Source organism: Anser cygnoides, chromosome 1 (assembly GCF_040182565.1).
Source record: "Anser cygnoides isolate HZ-2024a breed goose chromosome 1, Taihu_goose_T2T_genome, whole genome shotgun sequence".
In the NCBI taxonomy this organism is placed as follows: Eukaryota; Metazoa; Chordata; class Aves; order Anseriformes; family Anatidae; genus Anser; species Anser cygnoides.
Genome location: NC_089873.1, coordinates 212,268,478 through 212,282,677, shown reverse-complemented (window position 1 = coordinate 212,282,677; position 14,200 = coordinate 212,268,478). Strand labels below are relative to the sequence as shown.

The window sequence follows — 14,200 nt, the reverse complement described above, 5'->3', positions numbered from 1 at the left end:
AAGAGAAGGTGGTCGGAAAGGTTGGGCTGTGTCTCTGACAGCATGTGGGTCTACAGGTCAGAGAAAGCAGCCGCTGGTTAACCTCACTGTTCTCTGTGCAAATCTGGAGTCACAACTGACTCCTGCAGCTGCTGGTTACGCAAACACAAGAGCTCAGTGCAGTGCAATAAAGTACAGTAATTAAAAAGGAATTTAGACCCTACTTCAACCTCCAAAATATCCTGATTCACAAACATTTAGGCCAACACCTCCATCCTGAACAGCCTTTTCAGCCAGCAGTGCCAGCAGCAACACCTGGGGTTAAGCCATTGTTCAAATGACAGTTATCCCACAAAAGTCCACTCCCTATTTTGAAAATTTAAGTGCTATGTTTCCTTAGTTGTCTTCCAATGTCTTCCTTTTTTCTATTCTGAATTTGTCTAGCTTCTGCTTCTCACAGCTTCCATGCTGACTGTGTCTAACATTAAATTAATGAACCTACCCACAGTTCTCAGACTCTTCTCGTCTCCAGAATTTTTCTCTGGAGGGTTTGTATTACCTTCAAGCTTCTCCTGACAGAATAAAAAATAGTTTTGCAGGCTTCATTCGTGGGTGAATGAAAAAACGAAGACAAAGCAGCAAAAGGGCCACAAAGATGATCAAGGGGCTGGAGCACCTCTTCTACGAAGACAGGCTGAGGGAGCTGAGGCTGTTCAGCTTACAGAAGAAAAGGCTCCGGGGTGATCTAACTGAAGCTTTTAAGTACTTAAAGGGGTCTTATAAAAAGGGTGGCGAAGGACTCTTTACTCAGGTAGATAATGATAGGACAAGGGAGAATGGTTTTAAACTGAAAGAGGGCAGATTTAGATTAGAGGTTGGAAGGAAATTCTTTACCATGAGGGTGGTGAGGCACTGGCACAGGTTGCCCAGAGAAGCTGTGGATGCCCCATCCCTGGAGGTGCTCAAGGTCGGGCTGGATGAGGCCCTGGGCAACCTGATCTGGTGGGAGGTGTCCCTGCCTATGGCAGGGGAGTTGGAACTGGATGATCTTTGAGGTCCCTTCCATCCCAGACCATTCTATGATTCCATGTTTCTATGTTTCTATGATTCTATTATTCTGTGATTCCATGTTTCTATATTTCTATGATTCTATGATTCTGTGATTCTATGATTCTATGAAAAGACATTTTCATGGTCTTTCTTAATGTGCCAGAGCACTTTCTCAGACCATTTTTTTCCTTAAAAATTTGGAGCAACTTTCTGTGTTGAGCCCATTGCAGGGAAGCTAAGACTGCTCGGGCAAAAGTGCTGCCTGAGGGAAGTAACAGCTTATTTCAAGATTTCAACTGAGTGGTGGTAAGCAGCCATCAAAGAAACAAGTCTTTCACAAACAATGGACTGTAGAAGATCCTTTTTCAGCCCTGGTGGTATGATTTGAAACATGAACTTATCTGAAGTAACCTACAAGTGACAACAGCTCGATTTAGTCAGCATTTCTGCCCCGTCCCCCCACCCTGTCACATTACGCTGTGGAGGTCCCGTCTCACATATTGTAACAACAGTTTGGGTTCCTGATTTGGCACATGCATTGATGCATTGTACTCAGCTTCTCAACTTTAGTTCTGGACATCTCGGTGATCCTAAACAGGTGTCTTTTTCATTTTTTTAAGCACAAAAGCAAGATTCTCCTGCATGGCTTCTGATCCCTTCAACTACCCCAACGGCAGCTCCTCCTCTTTCATCCTTGTGGGTGTCCCCACCCTGGAAGCTTTCCCCATCTGCCTGGGCATACTTTTCTGCTCAGCATATATCATCGCTTTGGTCGGAAATGGTGTAGTTTTGCTTGTCATTGGGCTGGACAAGTCCCTGCGTGACCCCATGCATTGCTTCCTGGGCATGCTGGCAGTCATTGATGTGGTGATGGTGACATCCATCATCCCAAAGATGCTGAGCATATTCTGGCTGAATTCTACTGAGATTGGTTACGTGGCCTGTTTTGTTCAGATGTTCCTTGTTCACTCTGCAACATCAGAGGAGTCCGGAGTGCTCCTGGCCATGGCTTTTGACCGCTACATTGCAATTTGTCACCCTCTCAGGTACCAAAGGATCTTGAATCACCAAACAATTGCCCGAATAGGCCTGGCTATCATGGTGAGAGCTCTCCTTTTCATAGTCCCGTTGGCAGGGATGGTGACAAAGCTCCCCTATTGCCGTTCCCTTGTGGTTCCCCATTCGTATTGCGAGCACATGGCCGTGGTGAAGCTTGCATGTGCAGACCCCAGACCTATTAGATTTTACTGTGTGTCTATGTCCTCTCTTATAGTAGGGATGGACATGGCATTCATTGCTGTGTCTTATGGGATGATCCTTAAAGTTGTCCTGGGGAAGAAATCATGCTGGAAAGCCTTCCGCACCTGTGGATGTCATATCTGTGTGATGATGCTGTATTACATCCCTGGGATGGTCTCCATATACGCACAGCAGTTTGGCAGCAGTGTATCTGTGCGAGCACAAGTTCTGCTAGCCGATCTCTACCTCATCCTCCCTGCCATGCTGAACCCCATCATTTACAGCATGAGGACCAAGCAGATCCATCAGGCAGTGCTCAAAATGCTATTTTCCAGGAAGGTTCATGCCTGACACAGTAGTCAGTGATTTTCCAGGTGTGTTCATCAACGCAAAGACAGCACCAATTTCATTCCCAGTGAATGTACAGTGAACAGAAGCAATGAGAGGATGGGAGAGGACTTGTTGGCATTAGTGGCCACATGAGACCCTACTCTGTGACAAGAGGTATTTGGAACTGGGATCTTAAGCAAATATTGGGATCCCATTTCCCCTTCTTTCTTACCAGGTGATAGAAAGGCAAGCACCCACCTTTGAGTTTTGAGCTGTTCCCGATGCCATGAATGTCTCTATGATAATTTAAAGCAACAGCTTACAAATCCATGTATATTTGTGTCAATAAACAGGTTCTATTTGAAATGTCGAATTTTCATCTATGGCGTCTTTTTTAGTCCCTTCTGGACTATTGGGCTAGCAGCAGACGACTGTCACACTTTGCAGGTGCTCTAGCCACAGAGGATCTCCCCTCTGCGCCTCTCTTGTACAAAAGGTTTTCCCTTGCTGAGCACAGACCAGCTTGTCCAGGTTTCTGGGTGATGATGGCAGCTGAGTATTTGATGAATAATTTGATCACCTAGGAAAGCTTATCGCTGAGTCACTCTATGCTTAAAAGTTATCTTTCATGAGCTATTTTGCAGAGTGCTGGAAACAGCTGGGGAAGGGAGATGCCTGTGGTCTGGAGGAAATTCTATAAGCATATGGCAAAGAAGAGAAACATCCTGAAATCTTCAAAGCGTTCTGTCAGTCCAACAGATCACACCAGCTGGGTAAGGAAACCAAGGCAGGGAGATTCACCGTGGTATTTATTACTTTTTCTAGGTGTCCATATCTTCTAGTGGTGAAAATAAACATTAATTCTGCTTGGGGATACTTACTAACTCAGTGTCTGCTTGCTGTAATGACCACAAGTTGGTGAATAGCTAAATATATCATGTCTCAGAGGCCTGAAGGACAGCATGACATAGATCTGAGTGTCCTGAGCCTAGCTAACTACTGCTGCAGGTAGACCGGCTGCTTCTTAGACTTCTCTGAGACCTCTATGAGCAAGCAAGCTATGCCCAAGCAGGATCCAGACCCCACCCAGGTGTCACAGCACCTGACCATGTTGAGGTTCCCCAGGGTGCAGAAGACCTCTTGAACTGGAAGCCAGAATGCAGCCAGCAATGACGCAGGTAGGTCAGGTCCCCCAGCAGCAACAGGTTTTATCTGGAAACTGCAGGCACAAGGAGTCATTCTGAGGCTTTACACCTAAGGATCAGCAGATGAGAAGTCCAGCTCTGAGCTGGGATGAGGAGATACTCTGCAGGCATTATTTGAATTGGTACTGGAGGTTCCTTGGGAGAGCTGCACTCTCAGAGAACCTGAAGCTACATGTCAATAGCAAATACCGAAGTACCAGCACTAACAACATTTATCCCTATAACCGTATAGAGTTTATGTGGCAAGGTTTTGGTAGTGAGGGGCTGCAGGGGTGGCCTCTGTGAGGTCAGTGCAGCAGGAGGCAGGAGGTGCTCCAGGCTCACAGCAGCAGTTCCCCTGCGGCCTGTGCAGGGAGAGGCCCCTGGTGGAGCAGGCTGTCCCCCTGCAGCCCACGGGTCCCACACGGAGCAGATCTCCACGCTGCAGCCCGTGGAGGAGCCCCCGGTGGAGCAGGTGGATGTGGCCTGGAGGAGGCCGCGGCCCATGGAGAGCCCCCGCAGGAGCAGGCCCCGGGCCGGAGCTGCAGCCCGTGGAGAGGAGCCCACGCAGGAGCAGGGGGTCTGGGGGGAGCTGCCGCCCGTGGGGGACCCGTGCTGGAGCAGTTTGCTCCTGGGGGATGGACCCCGTGGTACGGAGCCGTGTGGGAGCAGTTCCTGAAGAGCTGCAGCCTGTGGGCAGCCCCCCAGGCTCAGTTCGGGAAGGACGGCATCCCGTGGGAGGGACCCCACGGGGAGCAGGGGCAGGGAGGGACCGTGGAGGAGCGGCGGAGACGAAGCGTCAGGGACTGACCGCAGACCCCAGTCCCCGTTCCCCTGCACCGCTCGGGGGGAGGAGGTGGAAGAGGCGGATGGGGGGGAAGGTGTTTGTGGTTTGTTTTTAGTTTCTCACTGTTCTAGTCTGCTAATGATAGGTAGTAAATTATACTAATCTCCCTGTGCTGAGTCTGTTTTGACCATGACAATAACTGGTGAGTGACCTCCCTGTTCTTATCTCAACCCTTGAGCCCTCTTCATCATATCTCCCCCCAACTTTCCCTGTGAGGAGGGGGAGTGAGAGAGCGGCCGTGGTGGACTTCAGCTGCCCAGCAGGGTAAAACCACCATGATACCTTACTGTCCCTTACCAATAAGGGAGCAGAGATGTTACTCCTGGGCTCTGGCTGGAGCCTTCTGAGATTCAGGAAGACTTAAGCTACAAACAGCCAACTTTTGGGAAAAAAGGCAGCAGTCTGGTGAGCCTTTGCCGAGGAGGTTTTGGCAGGGATAAGTGACAGTTCCCATTAGGATGTTTAAGATGTGTGAGTGATGAAGTAGAGATACGGAGTGGAGAGGAATGTCTGTGTCAGAGATGCTTGTGGTATCAGTTGCTCATGGTGGTCTGCAAAGAGAGGGGAGTTTCATCAGAGCCAGCAGCCATGACCCCAGCTGGGTCTGAGAGTGGAGGAGGAGCAGAGGGGTGAAGCTGGGGAAAGCTGGCTCCATTAAAGCAAGGACTCAGAAGAAAAGCACACACTGCTTGTCTTTAGGATCCTGAAGTCAATGAAGAGGACTATCTCCAGCCATAGACTGACACCATGTCTACACCTGCCACCTGTGTTTGGTCAGATGAATCCCACCCAAAATGTTCTGTTTAATCTCATTTCTACATCATTTTTAAAGTCAGTGATACACATTCAAAATCAAAACTGGTTCAAGCATGTTATTCCCCATGTCAGAAATATTTTTTCCAGTCTTTGTGGTGTTTCTCTGATTTTCCGCTGCACTTTTTCCTGACAGCTTGAAAAAATCAGTTGTCAGAACGTTTCTGCTATCCTGAATTTCCAAGGCGTGGATGGAACTGACATTGGCAAAGTACACAAAGAATAACGGGAAGGGATTCTATAGGTACATTGCTCAGAAAAGAGAGGCCGAGGAGAGTGTAGTCCCTCTGATGAATGGGAAGTGTGAACTGGTAACAACAGACATGGAGAAGGCTGAAGTACTTAACTTCTTTGTCTCAGTCTTCACTGCCAGTCAGGCTTCCCAAGTCTTTCGTTCCCCTGATCCTGCAGGTGGAGGCTGGGGGAGCAAAGTCCCACCCACTGTAGGCGAAGAGCAGGTTTGAGACCGCCTGATGAAAATAAACACGTACAAGTCTATGGGGCCTGATGACATGCATCCCAGGGTCCTGAAGGCTGATGTAGTTGCCAAACCTCTCTCCATCATATTTGGAAAGTTCTGGCAGTCAGGCGAAATCCCTTGTGACTGGGAAAAAGGAAACATCACTCCTACTTTTAAAAAGGGTAGAAAGGAGAACCCAGGAAACTGCAGACTGGTGAGCCTCACCTCTGTGCCTGGCGAGATCATGGAACAGATCCTCCTGGAAGCAATGTCAAGGCACATGCAAGACAAAGAGATGATCAGAGACATCCAGCATGGCTTCACCAAGGGCAAATCATGCCTGACTGATCTGGTGGCCTTCTACAATGGAGTGACTGAATCAGTTGACAAGAAAAGACTGAGCAATGTCATCTACCTGGCCTTCTGTAAGGCCTTTGACACAGTCCCACATGACATCCTGGTCTCCAAATTGGAGAGAGATGGTTTTGATGGGTGGACCATTCAGTGGATAAGGAATTGGCTTGAAGGTCATACCCGGAGAGTGGTGGTCAATGGCTCTGCATCCAAGCAGAGGCCGGTGATGAGTGGTGTACCGCAGGGGTCTGTCTTGGGACTGGTGCTGTTTAATATCTTTATCAATGACATAGACAGTGGGATCAAGTGCACCCTCAGCAAATTTGCAGATGACACCAAGCTGAGTGGTGCGGTTGATACGATAGAAGGAAGGGATGCCATCCAAAGGGACCTGGACAGGCTGGAGAAGTGGGCCCACGTGAACCTCATGAGGTTCAACAAGGCCAAGTGCAAGGTGCTGCACCTGGGCTGGGGCAATCCCAGACATGAGCACAGACTGGGAGAAGAGCTCACTGAGAGCAGCCCTGCAGAGAAGGACTCGGGGGTTCTGGGGGACGAAAACACGAGCAGGCAGTGTGCGCTTGCAGCCCAGAAGGCCAACTGCATCCTGGGCTGCATCAACAGAGGGGTGGCAGCAGGGGAGGGAGGGGATTGTGCCCCTCTGCTCTGTCCTGGTGAGGCTCCAGTCAGAGTACGGTGTCCAGGTCTGGGGCCCCCAGCTCAAGGAGGATGTGGGGCTGTTAGAGCAGGTCCAGAGGAGGGCCATGAAGATGATCAAGGGGCTGGAGCACCTCCTATGAGGAAAGGCTGAGAGATCTGGGGCTGTTCAGCCTAAAGAAGAGAAGGCTCTGGGGTGACCTCATTGTGTCTTTTCAATACTTAAAAGGGACTTACAAGAAAGATGGAGAGCGACTTTTTGCTCAATCCCATAATGACAGGACAAGGGGGAATGGTTTTAAACTAAAAGAGGGGAGATTTAGATTAGATGTCGGGAAGAAGTTCTTCACTCAGAGGGTGGTGAGGCACTGGCACAGGTTGCCCAGAGAAGCTGTGGATGCTCTGTCCCTGGGGAAAGACAGGAGATGCTTCCAGCTACTCGTCCAGCAGCAGCCAGAAATGAAACTGCACTTGCTTGTGCTCCAGGCAGAAACAAAAATTTGTTGTTCTGCTGGAGACAACTCGTGCAGCCTATTTCTGCCTCACTTGGTCCTCTCCTAGCACCTGCCATTTGAAAAATAATTTAGGTGGGAAAGAATTGACTTGAGACTTAGGCTGTTACTATCCAGCCCCTTTGCAGAGGTTATTACAGAATTTGTCTGCAGAGGCCTCGTGCTCTTGGGACTCTTCTTCTAGGAGGAGTCTCCCTGCAGAACTGCTGGGGTGATTTATGTACATCCCTGCTGCTCTGCCCTCGCACGTGGAGGCATCCTTTCCTCGGTGTGAGCATCCCCCAGGGTGGCAGATGCCTGCAAGCAGAGCATGAGGTGGGTGGATATGGCTGAGGACTGACCCGAGGCGGGTTGTGTCGGGCTCAGGGCACAGCAGGCTGCTGCAGGTGCCCAAGGACTGGAGGCTGGCTGGGGGAGAGCAGTCAGCCTGTGTATGTTCACAAGCTGAGCCAGCTAGGAAAAAGGCAATTGCTGAAAACTTTCTTTAAAAAATCAGTTGTTCAAAATTTAAGTTTCTTTTCAAATGAAAACACAAGCTGAAGGTTGCAAAATTCTGGTTTTTTGAGTATATTTTTAGCTAAAAATAGGTTCTGAGTTTAAATAAGAGTAAGCTAATAAGTATCAAGCTTTTTAACTAAAACCAGAATTTGTTCACTGAAAAAAAGATGAAAAGAGAAAAAGAAAAAAAAAAAGCCAGTTTGTTTCTGTTTATATAAACCAATCATTGCTTAGCTAAGTGCATGTTTTCTGTAAAACAAACTAAATGTTCAGCCGTGGGTAATATTCTTAATCGCTTGCATACAATAAGAGATATCTGACTTGCAAGCCATGGGCACACAGCTGGGGGCCTTGCGGATGGACAGGGTTTGGTAAAATAGTCTGGGTTCTGTCACATGTGGTGAAGCTTGCTCGGGGTGGGCTGGCGATGCCGAAGGGGGCATGCAGCCCCCTGGCCCAGGATCCCCACCCAGCTCAGGTCACTCGTGGCTTGAAGCAGGGTGCAGGAGGACAGGCTTGTTCTCTGGCTAGCCTGAACAGAGGGCAGCTTGAGTTCAGAGGCGGGCAGGGACTGGGGGACAAACCTTTACTTGGGGAAGTTCCCTGTGACGGGGGTGCAATTTGTGGAGGAGGAGCAAAAGTTCCAGGGCCAGCTACACACGCACGGGTCAGGGCATGGACCACGGCAGCAGCTGCTCCAGGGCTGGAAACTTGCCTTGGATGTGAACGAGTGTCCTAAATCCTGTGCTAGCGGCCAGACCAGGCAGCACTCACCTTTGTGCTCAAGCCAGGAGCAATAACCCGGCTTCATTTCTATAGCAAAGTATGTCTGGAGCATGCTTTATGCTCCATAAACCTGAGTGGCAGTTCCCCACTGCCCTGGAGGTGTCTGTGAGGAGAAGGAAGGGAGTGGAAGAGATGGGATGGGGAGAACTCAGTCTGGAAGATGTGAAAGGCAGACATAAAACATCACAGGAGAGCACAGGGCCCGTTTCTCAGTCAAAGAATTCTGCATCCAGCGCTCATTAACAGCACGAGGGACTTCACTGTGATGAAAAGGAATTAAACTGCAGGAAAAAGGTCGGTGGTGCCTAGGAACTGGTGGCATTGATCTCGATGTATTTCAGCCTACAGTACTGATTTTTCATAAAGTTCTGGTTTCTCAAAGCTGATGAAACTTAAAGGCAGAGCAAAATTAGAAATCAGAGAGATTAGAAATTAGAGAAAACATTGAGAGGTGCTTTGCACAAGTCCAGCTGATGGCCAAGTGGGCACCTCTGCATGCCTGTAGCAAGGGGCAGCTTTGGTTAGGAAGGTGAGTGGGGCACGTGAAGCTGCAGCTACAACACCACGGGCAAAAGTGGCACGGGAGAGCTGGTCAGGATGCCATGCAATTAGAAGCTATTAAGTAGAGAAATCAGAGAAAAGCAAATGAAGAGAACTACCCCCCTGCATGAAGCGGAGAGGTCTATGCCTACCCAAGAGACAGGCAATCAGAGATTTATTTATTTATTTTTAATGTAATTTTCCTAATTAATAAATGAGAAGCATGTTAAACAGCTTCTGTCAAGAACAGAAAACAAATACAGCGGTCCTGGGTAAATGGCACAAGGGAAAAGGTGTCTGTGAGTTGGCCAAGGAGGTCTCTGGACTGCTCTGCCAAACTTTTATTAGTCCTGGCATGCCGCGGTGACTGCAGACACGCTTCCTCAGGCCATTACTTTAGCGAGACAGTAAGATAATGTGATTAACTGCAGATTGCTTAGCCTGACGTCAATGCCCAGCAGACTGCCCAAGATGATAACAGAAGATTTGGTCAATAAAGATTTACATGACTGGAATGAAATTAAATTAATTGCAATCAATGTGGCTTCACAGGAGATAGCTCTTGTCAAACAAACTTGATTTGATTTTCTGATGAGATGGCAAGTTTAGTTAACCAATGTGCACGCGTGTGTGTGCACGGTGCACAGACTGCACCTCCGCCACGCTGCTTTCCTCTGAGGAGCTGCCCACCACAAAATGGGTGTTTCTGCAGGGACTCCGCAAGCGCTGGCTCTAGGCTAGAATTTATTCTGTGCCACTTTCCTCAGTAGTCCTAAAATCAGTACAAGTTGTGTCTCAAATGGTGCTGAGGAAAGACAAGTCATGCAGAGCAGTCCAGAGAGATTGGTGGATGCAATCCCTCAAAGGAACTGCCTGAAATAAACTGATGAGGAGAGTAGGCAGGTTTACACAGGGGGGGCACTGCATCCTAGAAAATAGAAGCTCTGGAAAGCAGCTGACAGCACACTTGTTGGTGTCACTGGGACCCAAAGGGCTAGTGCAATTTTGGATGCATAAAACAGAAATAGAGGAGGTTATATATAAAAAAATAGGAAGTTGATATCATGTAGATGTGTGAATAAAAACCCTCTCATAAGGCAGGTCATAGAACAGGTGGCTGGGGATGAGAAACTTGCAGTGCTCTGGGACTTCAGTTTATCAAGAATAACTCCTCGGTCGTGGCAAGTGCACACCTTCAGTGAAAATACTCTGCCACAAAGAGCTCTCTGGCCAAGCACAGGAAGGCAGAATAGGGAGCTGTGGCTGGAAGGAGTAGACAGGCAATGCTCAGCGGGAAGAAAAGCGCATGGTTATAACCATGAGGATAAGTAGCACTTGAGGCAAAAATCAAGGGATGGAGGTTCTCCATCTCCAAATGCTCATGAGCCTGCAGTAGTGCATTACCTTTCAGAAAAAGCATGCTTTAGTGAATACTGTGTCACTGTGATGTGAACATCAAACAGGACAGCATTCCTCATTGCTTTGGCCTGCAGTCCCATGGGTGGAGGAGTGTGCAGGCCATTCGTACCATTTTAATTGTACCTTCCTTGGCTGAGGGTAGCAGCGGCTGCTGCCTGAAACATCATTTTCCTGGCTGCAGTTTCTCTCTCAGCTCAGTTTCACCATGGACATGTTGTCCGGGCAGAGCTTCTGCATGACCCAAAGTGACCTGTCCTGTCTCCAAGCAGGGGTCCTTGCTGCAAGCCCCGAAGCCACCCATTGCACTGCTCATGAGGGCTGGACAGGGGGCAAAGACCATGGGGTCATCAAGCCCCGTTTTGCCCACTGCTCCCTGCAATAGTGACTGGAAGCTGTGGCAGGGCAGGACACCGCGGTGCCAGCCTTCAGACAGACACACTTGCTGCAAAAGCCAGAGGTTGCGCAGAGTGGCTGGATGGGGAATCAGAAGGGAAGGTGGCCCCACGTGAGCAATAGGACAGGCTGGACTCTCCGGCAGTGACTCCTGCGGAAGGCACTGACCACAGCAACAGTTTAAAAGCCTGACTGTGGGTTACAGGTCCTGAAAGTTTTTCCCTATATTGCGTGATGCCTGAAAACTGTAGTCTGCACAGTTTTACGAACAACCAAGATGGCAGCAAAATCCCAACCTTTCTGTCACTGTGTTACAGGGAACTAAAGTCAGGAACATATATTTGACTTGTTCCACCTATGCCATGTCAAGCCCCAACCAAACCAACACCAATTCTTTGCCTTTTCTCCTGATGGGCATCCCTGGCCTGGAAGATCTCCACATATGGTTTTCCATCCCATTCTGCTTTATGTACGTCATGACCCTGCTGGGAAATATCCTGATCTTTCTTGCTGTGAGGTTGGACAAAAGTCTCCATGAGCCTATGTACTATTTTATTTCCATGTTGGCTGTCATTGACCTCACTTTCTCAACGGCTGTAGTTCCCAAACTGCTGGGTGTGTTCTGGTTGGATTCAAGACAAATTGTTTTTGAGGCCTGCTTCATCCAGATGTTCTTCATCCACACGTTCACCGCAGTGGAGTCAGGGGTGCTGCTGGCAATGTCCTTTGACCGGTATATAGCCATCTGCAACCCCCTGAGATACTCCACCATCCTAACGAGCTCAAGGACCACCCAGATAGGACTGCTGTCTCTGGCCAGGGGAGCTGCTGTCATGACACCTTTAATGTGCCTCCTCACCAGCTTGCCCTACTGCAAATCCCGAGTCATCCCTCACTCCTACTGCGAGCACATGGCCGTGGTGAAGTTGGCCTGTGCTGACCCATCCGTCAGTGACCTCTACAGCGTCATCGTGGCAACGCTGTTGGTCGGGACAGACTCTGTCTTCATCACTGTCTCCTATAGCATGATCCTCAGGTCTGTGTTGAGGCTGCCATCCCAAGAGGCACGTCTCAAGGCCCTCAGCACCTGCGGGTCCCACATTTGCATCATCCTCCTGTTTTACATAGGCGGCCTCCTCTCTATGTACCTGCAGATGTTCTCTTTCAGCTTGGCACCTCACATCCAAGTCCTGGTGGCTGATTTCTATTTGACAGTCCCTCCCATGCTCAACCCATTCATTTATGGCATAAAGATGAAGCAGATCCGGGAAGGGATTTTCAGACTGTTGAAGAAGTTGGCAGGACTCATGTTCTCGCACGCTTATAAAGGCAGGCGAGATGCTCAGAGAGCAAGGTGCTCCCCAGAAAATAATTTATCTGACCCTAGACTAGGTGTGATGCTAGGTGCAATGAATGCCCGTGATGTTAGGGCAATGAATGCCCCAGAAATGCCCATCTTTCTCCAGTGACTGGAAAGGGAACCTAGACCAAAGGCCTAACACTGACATGACAAAAGTTTATTGGTGTGAAACTAACAGCTCAGTCCTGATGGATGCTGGACAACTGTCTCCTTGGCCAGTGCACTCATGTCTTCCGAGATATCACTTGGAAATATTATATCACGGTATCACTTGGACAGCAGCAGCACTTCAGCCTCTGCGGCACGTGGCTGAGGAGTCCCCCAGGGCAGGGTGCATCAGCCAGTGAGGACAGCAGTGTCCAGCAAGCAGCAGTGAGGTGACACCGCTGTACGCAGTGCCTCGTGTCCCTTGTGGGGGGAATGGGAGGATGCCCGGACCCCCTCCTTGCCTACAAGGGATGGCAACGGCTCACCCTGTGTCTTATCCACCTCTCCATGCAAGAGACATCTGTGCTTCGCTTCTGATCAGGAGTCAGACTGATGCATCTAAGAAACGGTGCAGCTCCAGGCTCCCAGGGAAGGGGAGGCTGCTTTAATCAACAGCTACAGTTACACATCCACTGCAGCAGCCTCAGTCGTCACCTCCCATGCCTCTGTGCACCCCTGCTGTAATGTCATGGTGGGGACCACACGCACCTCAATGCAAGGCAGCGTGGCAGGGTGAAGTGGTGTAAGCCCTGCTGTCAGCGCAAGGAGCACTGAGCCAACCCAAGCATCAGTGATGCAGGAATCAGCCGGAACGGAGGAACCCAAGAGGAGGGTTGTGCTCTGCATAGAAGCAATTGCTGATGTTTTTGCTGAGCTCAGAAATCACTCAGACATCTAAAGTAAAAGCTGTTTCCTATTCCTGACATATCCTATAGCCACAGGTGCCAAGAACAATCACAGCTCTCTCTACGAAATAGCATTGCTTCGTAATTCTGCAAAGAGTGATTGGAGATTTATCACCTGGTTTGGAGAGGGTGGTGGAGTCAGAAATAAGGAAGAGAAAACGGTTCCTGTAAAATGTGATGCATCCATCCATCTTTGCTTCCTTCCTTCCTCTCTTTTGAGATCATCCAAATCTCTCTCTAAAATGACAAACCAGCAAAGTCCCGCTGACATGAATCAGATGGAAACATTTTATATTAATTTTAAAATCAGAGACTTGTTTAGGTTGGAAAAGATATTCAAGATCACCAAGTCTGACCATCAACCTGACCATCCCATCACCAAACCATGTCCCTCAGTGCCACATCCACACGTACCCTAAATACCTCCAGGGACAGGGACTCCACCACCTCCCTGAGCTGCCCATCCCAGTGCCTGACCATCCTCTCCATGAAGAAATTCTTCCACATGACCAGTCCAAACCTCCCCTGGTGCAACTTGAGGCCACTGCCTCGCATCCTATCACTTGTCACCTGAGAAAAGAGACCAGCACCTCCTTGCTGCAGCCTCCTTTAAGGTGGTTACAGAGAGAGATGAGGGTCTTCCCTCAGCCTCCTCTACTCCGGACTGAGCAGCCCCATTTCCCCCAGACCCTCCTCATAACTCTTGTTTTCCAATCCCTTCAGCAGCTTCGTCGCTCTTCTCCGAACACATTCAAGAAACTCAACATCCTTCCTGCAGTGAGGGGCCCAAAACTGAACACGGTACTCGAGGTGCAGCCTCACCAGCACCACATGCAAAGGGAAAAATGGCTATGAACATTCAGGCTGTGTCTTGGCTATGAACGTT

The 14,200-nt window shown here is 49.2% G+C and overlaps 2 protein-coding genes across 3 annotated transcripts; both read left to right on the top strand.

The window, feature by feature from the left end:
• The first annotated feature begins 368 nt into the window (after positions 1-368).
• Positions 369-7,546, top strand: LOC106048573 (olfactory receptor 52I2-like). Of its 2 annotated transcripts, XM_066990135.1 has the most exons (2): positions 369-2,607; positions 6,625-7,546. In XM_066990135.1, exons 1-2 carry the CDS (start codon positions 1,672-1,674, stop codon positions 6,676-6,678), a joined length of 990 nt encoding a protein of 329 aa, XP_066846236.1. In that variant the 5' UTR covers positions 369-1,671; the 3' UTR covers positions 6,679-7,546. The 2 variants fall into 2 exon arrangements, with proteins under 2 accessions (XP_066846236.1, XP_013056015.2); XM_013200561.3 differs by lacking the exon at positions 6,625-7,546 and having other exon boundaries at positions 369-3,111.
• A 3,861-nt stretch (positions 7,547-11,407) lies between these two features.
• LOC106048562 (olfactory receptor 52K2-like) lies at positions 11,408-12,707 on the top strand. The gene has a single exon (XM_013200549.3). The coding sequence runs from the start codon at positions 11,424-11,426 to the stop codon at positions 12,528-12,530; it is 1,107 nt and encodes a 368-aa protein (XP_013056003.3). The 5' UTR covers positions 11,408-11,423; the 3' UTR covers positions 12,531-12,707.
• Positions 12,708-14,200: the final 1,493 nt, after the last annotated feature.

Excerpts from the sequence above, each read along its gene's own strand:
- LOC106048573 (XM_066990135.1), top strand. The coding sequence starts at position 1,672 with ATGGCTTCTGATCCCTTCAACTACCCCAACGGCAGCTCCTCCTCTTTC. Across the intron at positions 2,608-6,624 it reads AAATGCTATTTTCCAGGAAG|GAAGGGATGCCATCCAAAGG; the intron begins GTTCATGCCTGA and ends ATACGATAGAAG.
- LOC106048562 (XM_013200549.3), top strand. The coding sequence starts at position 11,424 with ATGTCAAGCCCCAACCAAACCAACACCAATTCTTTGCCTTTTCTCCTG.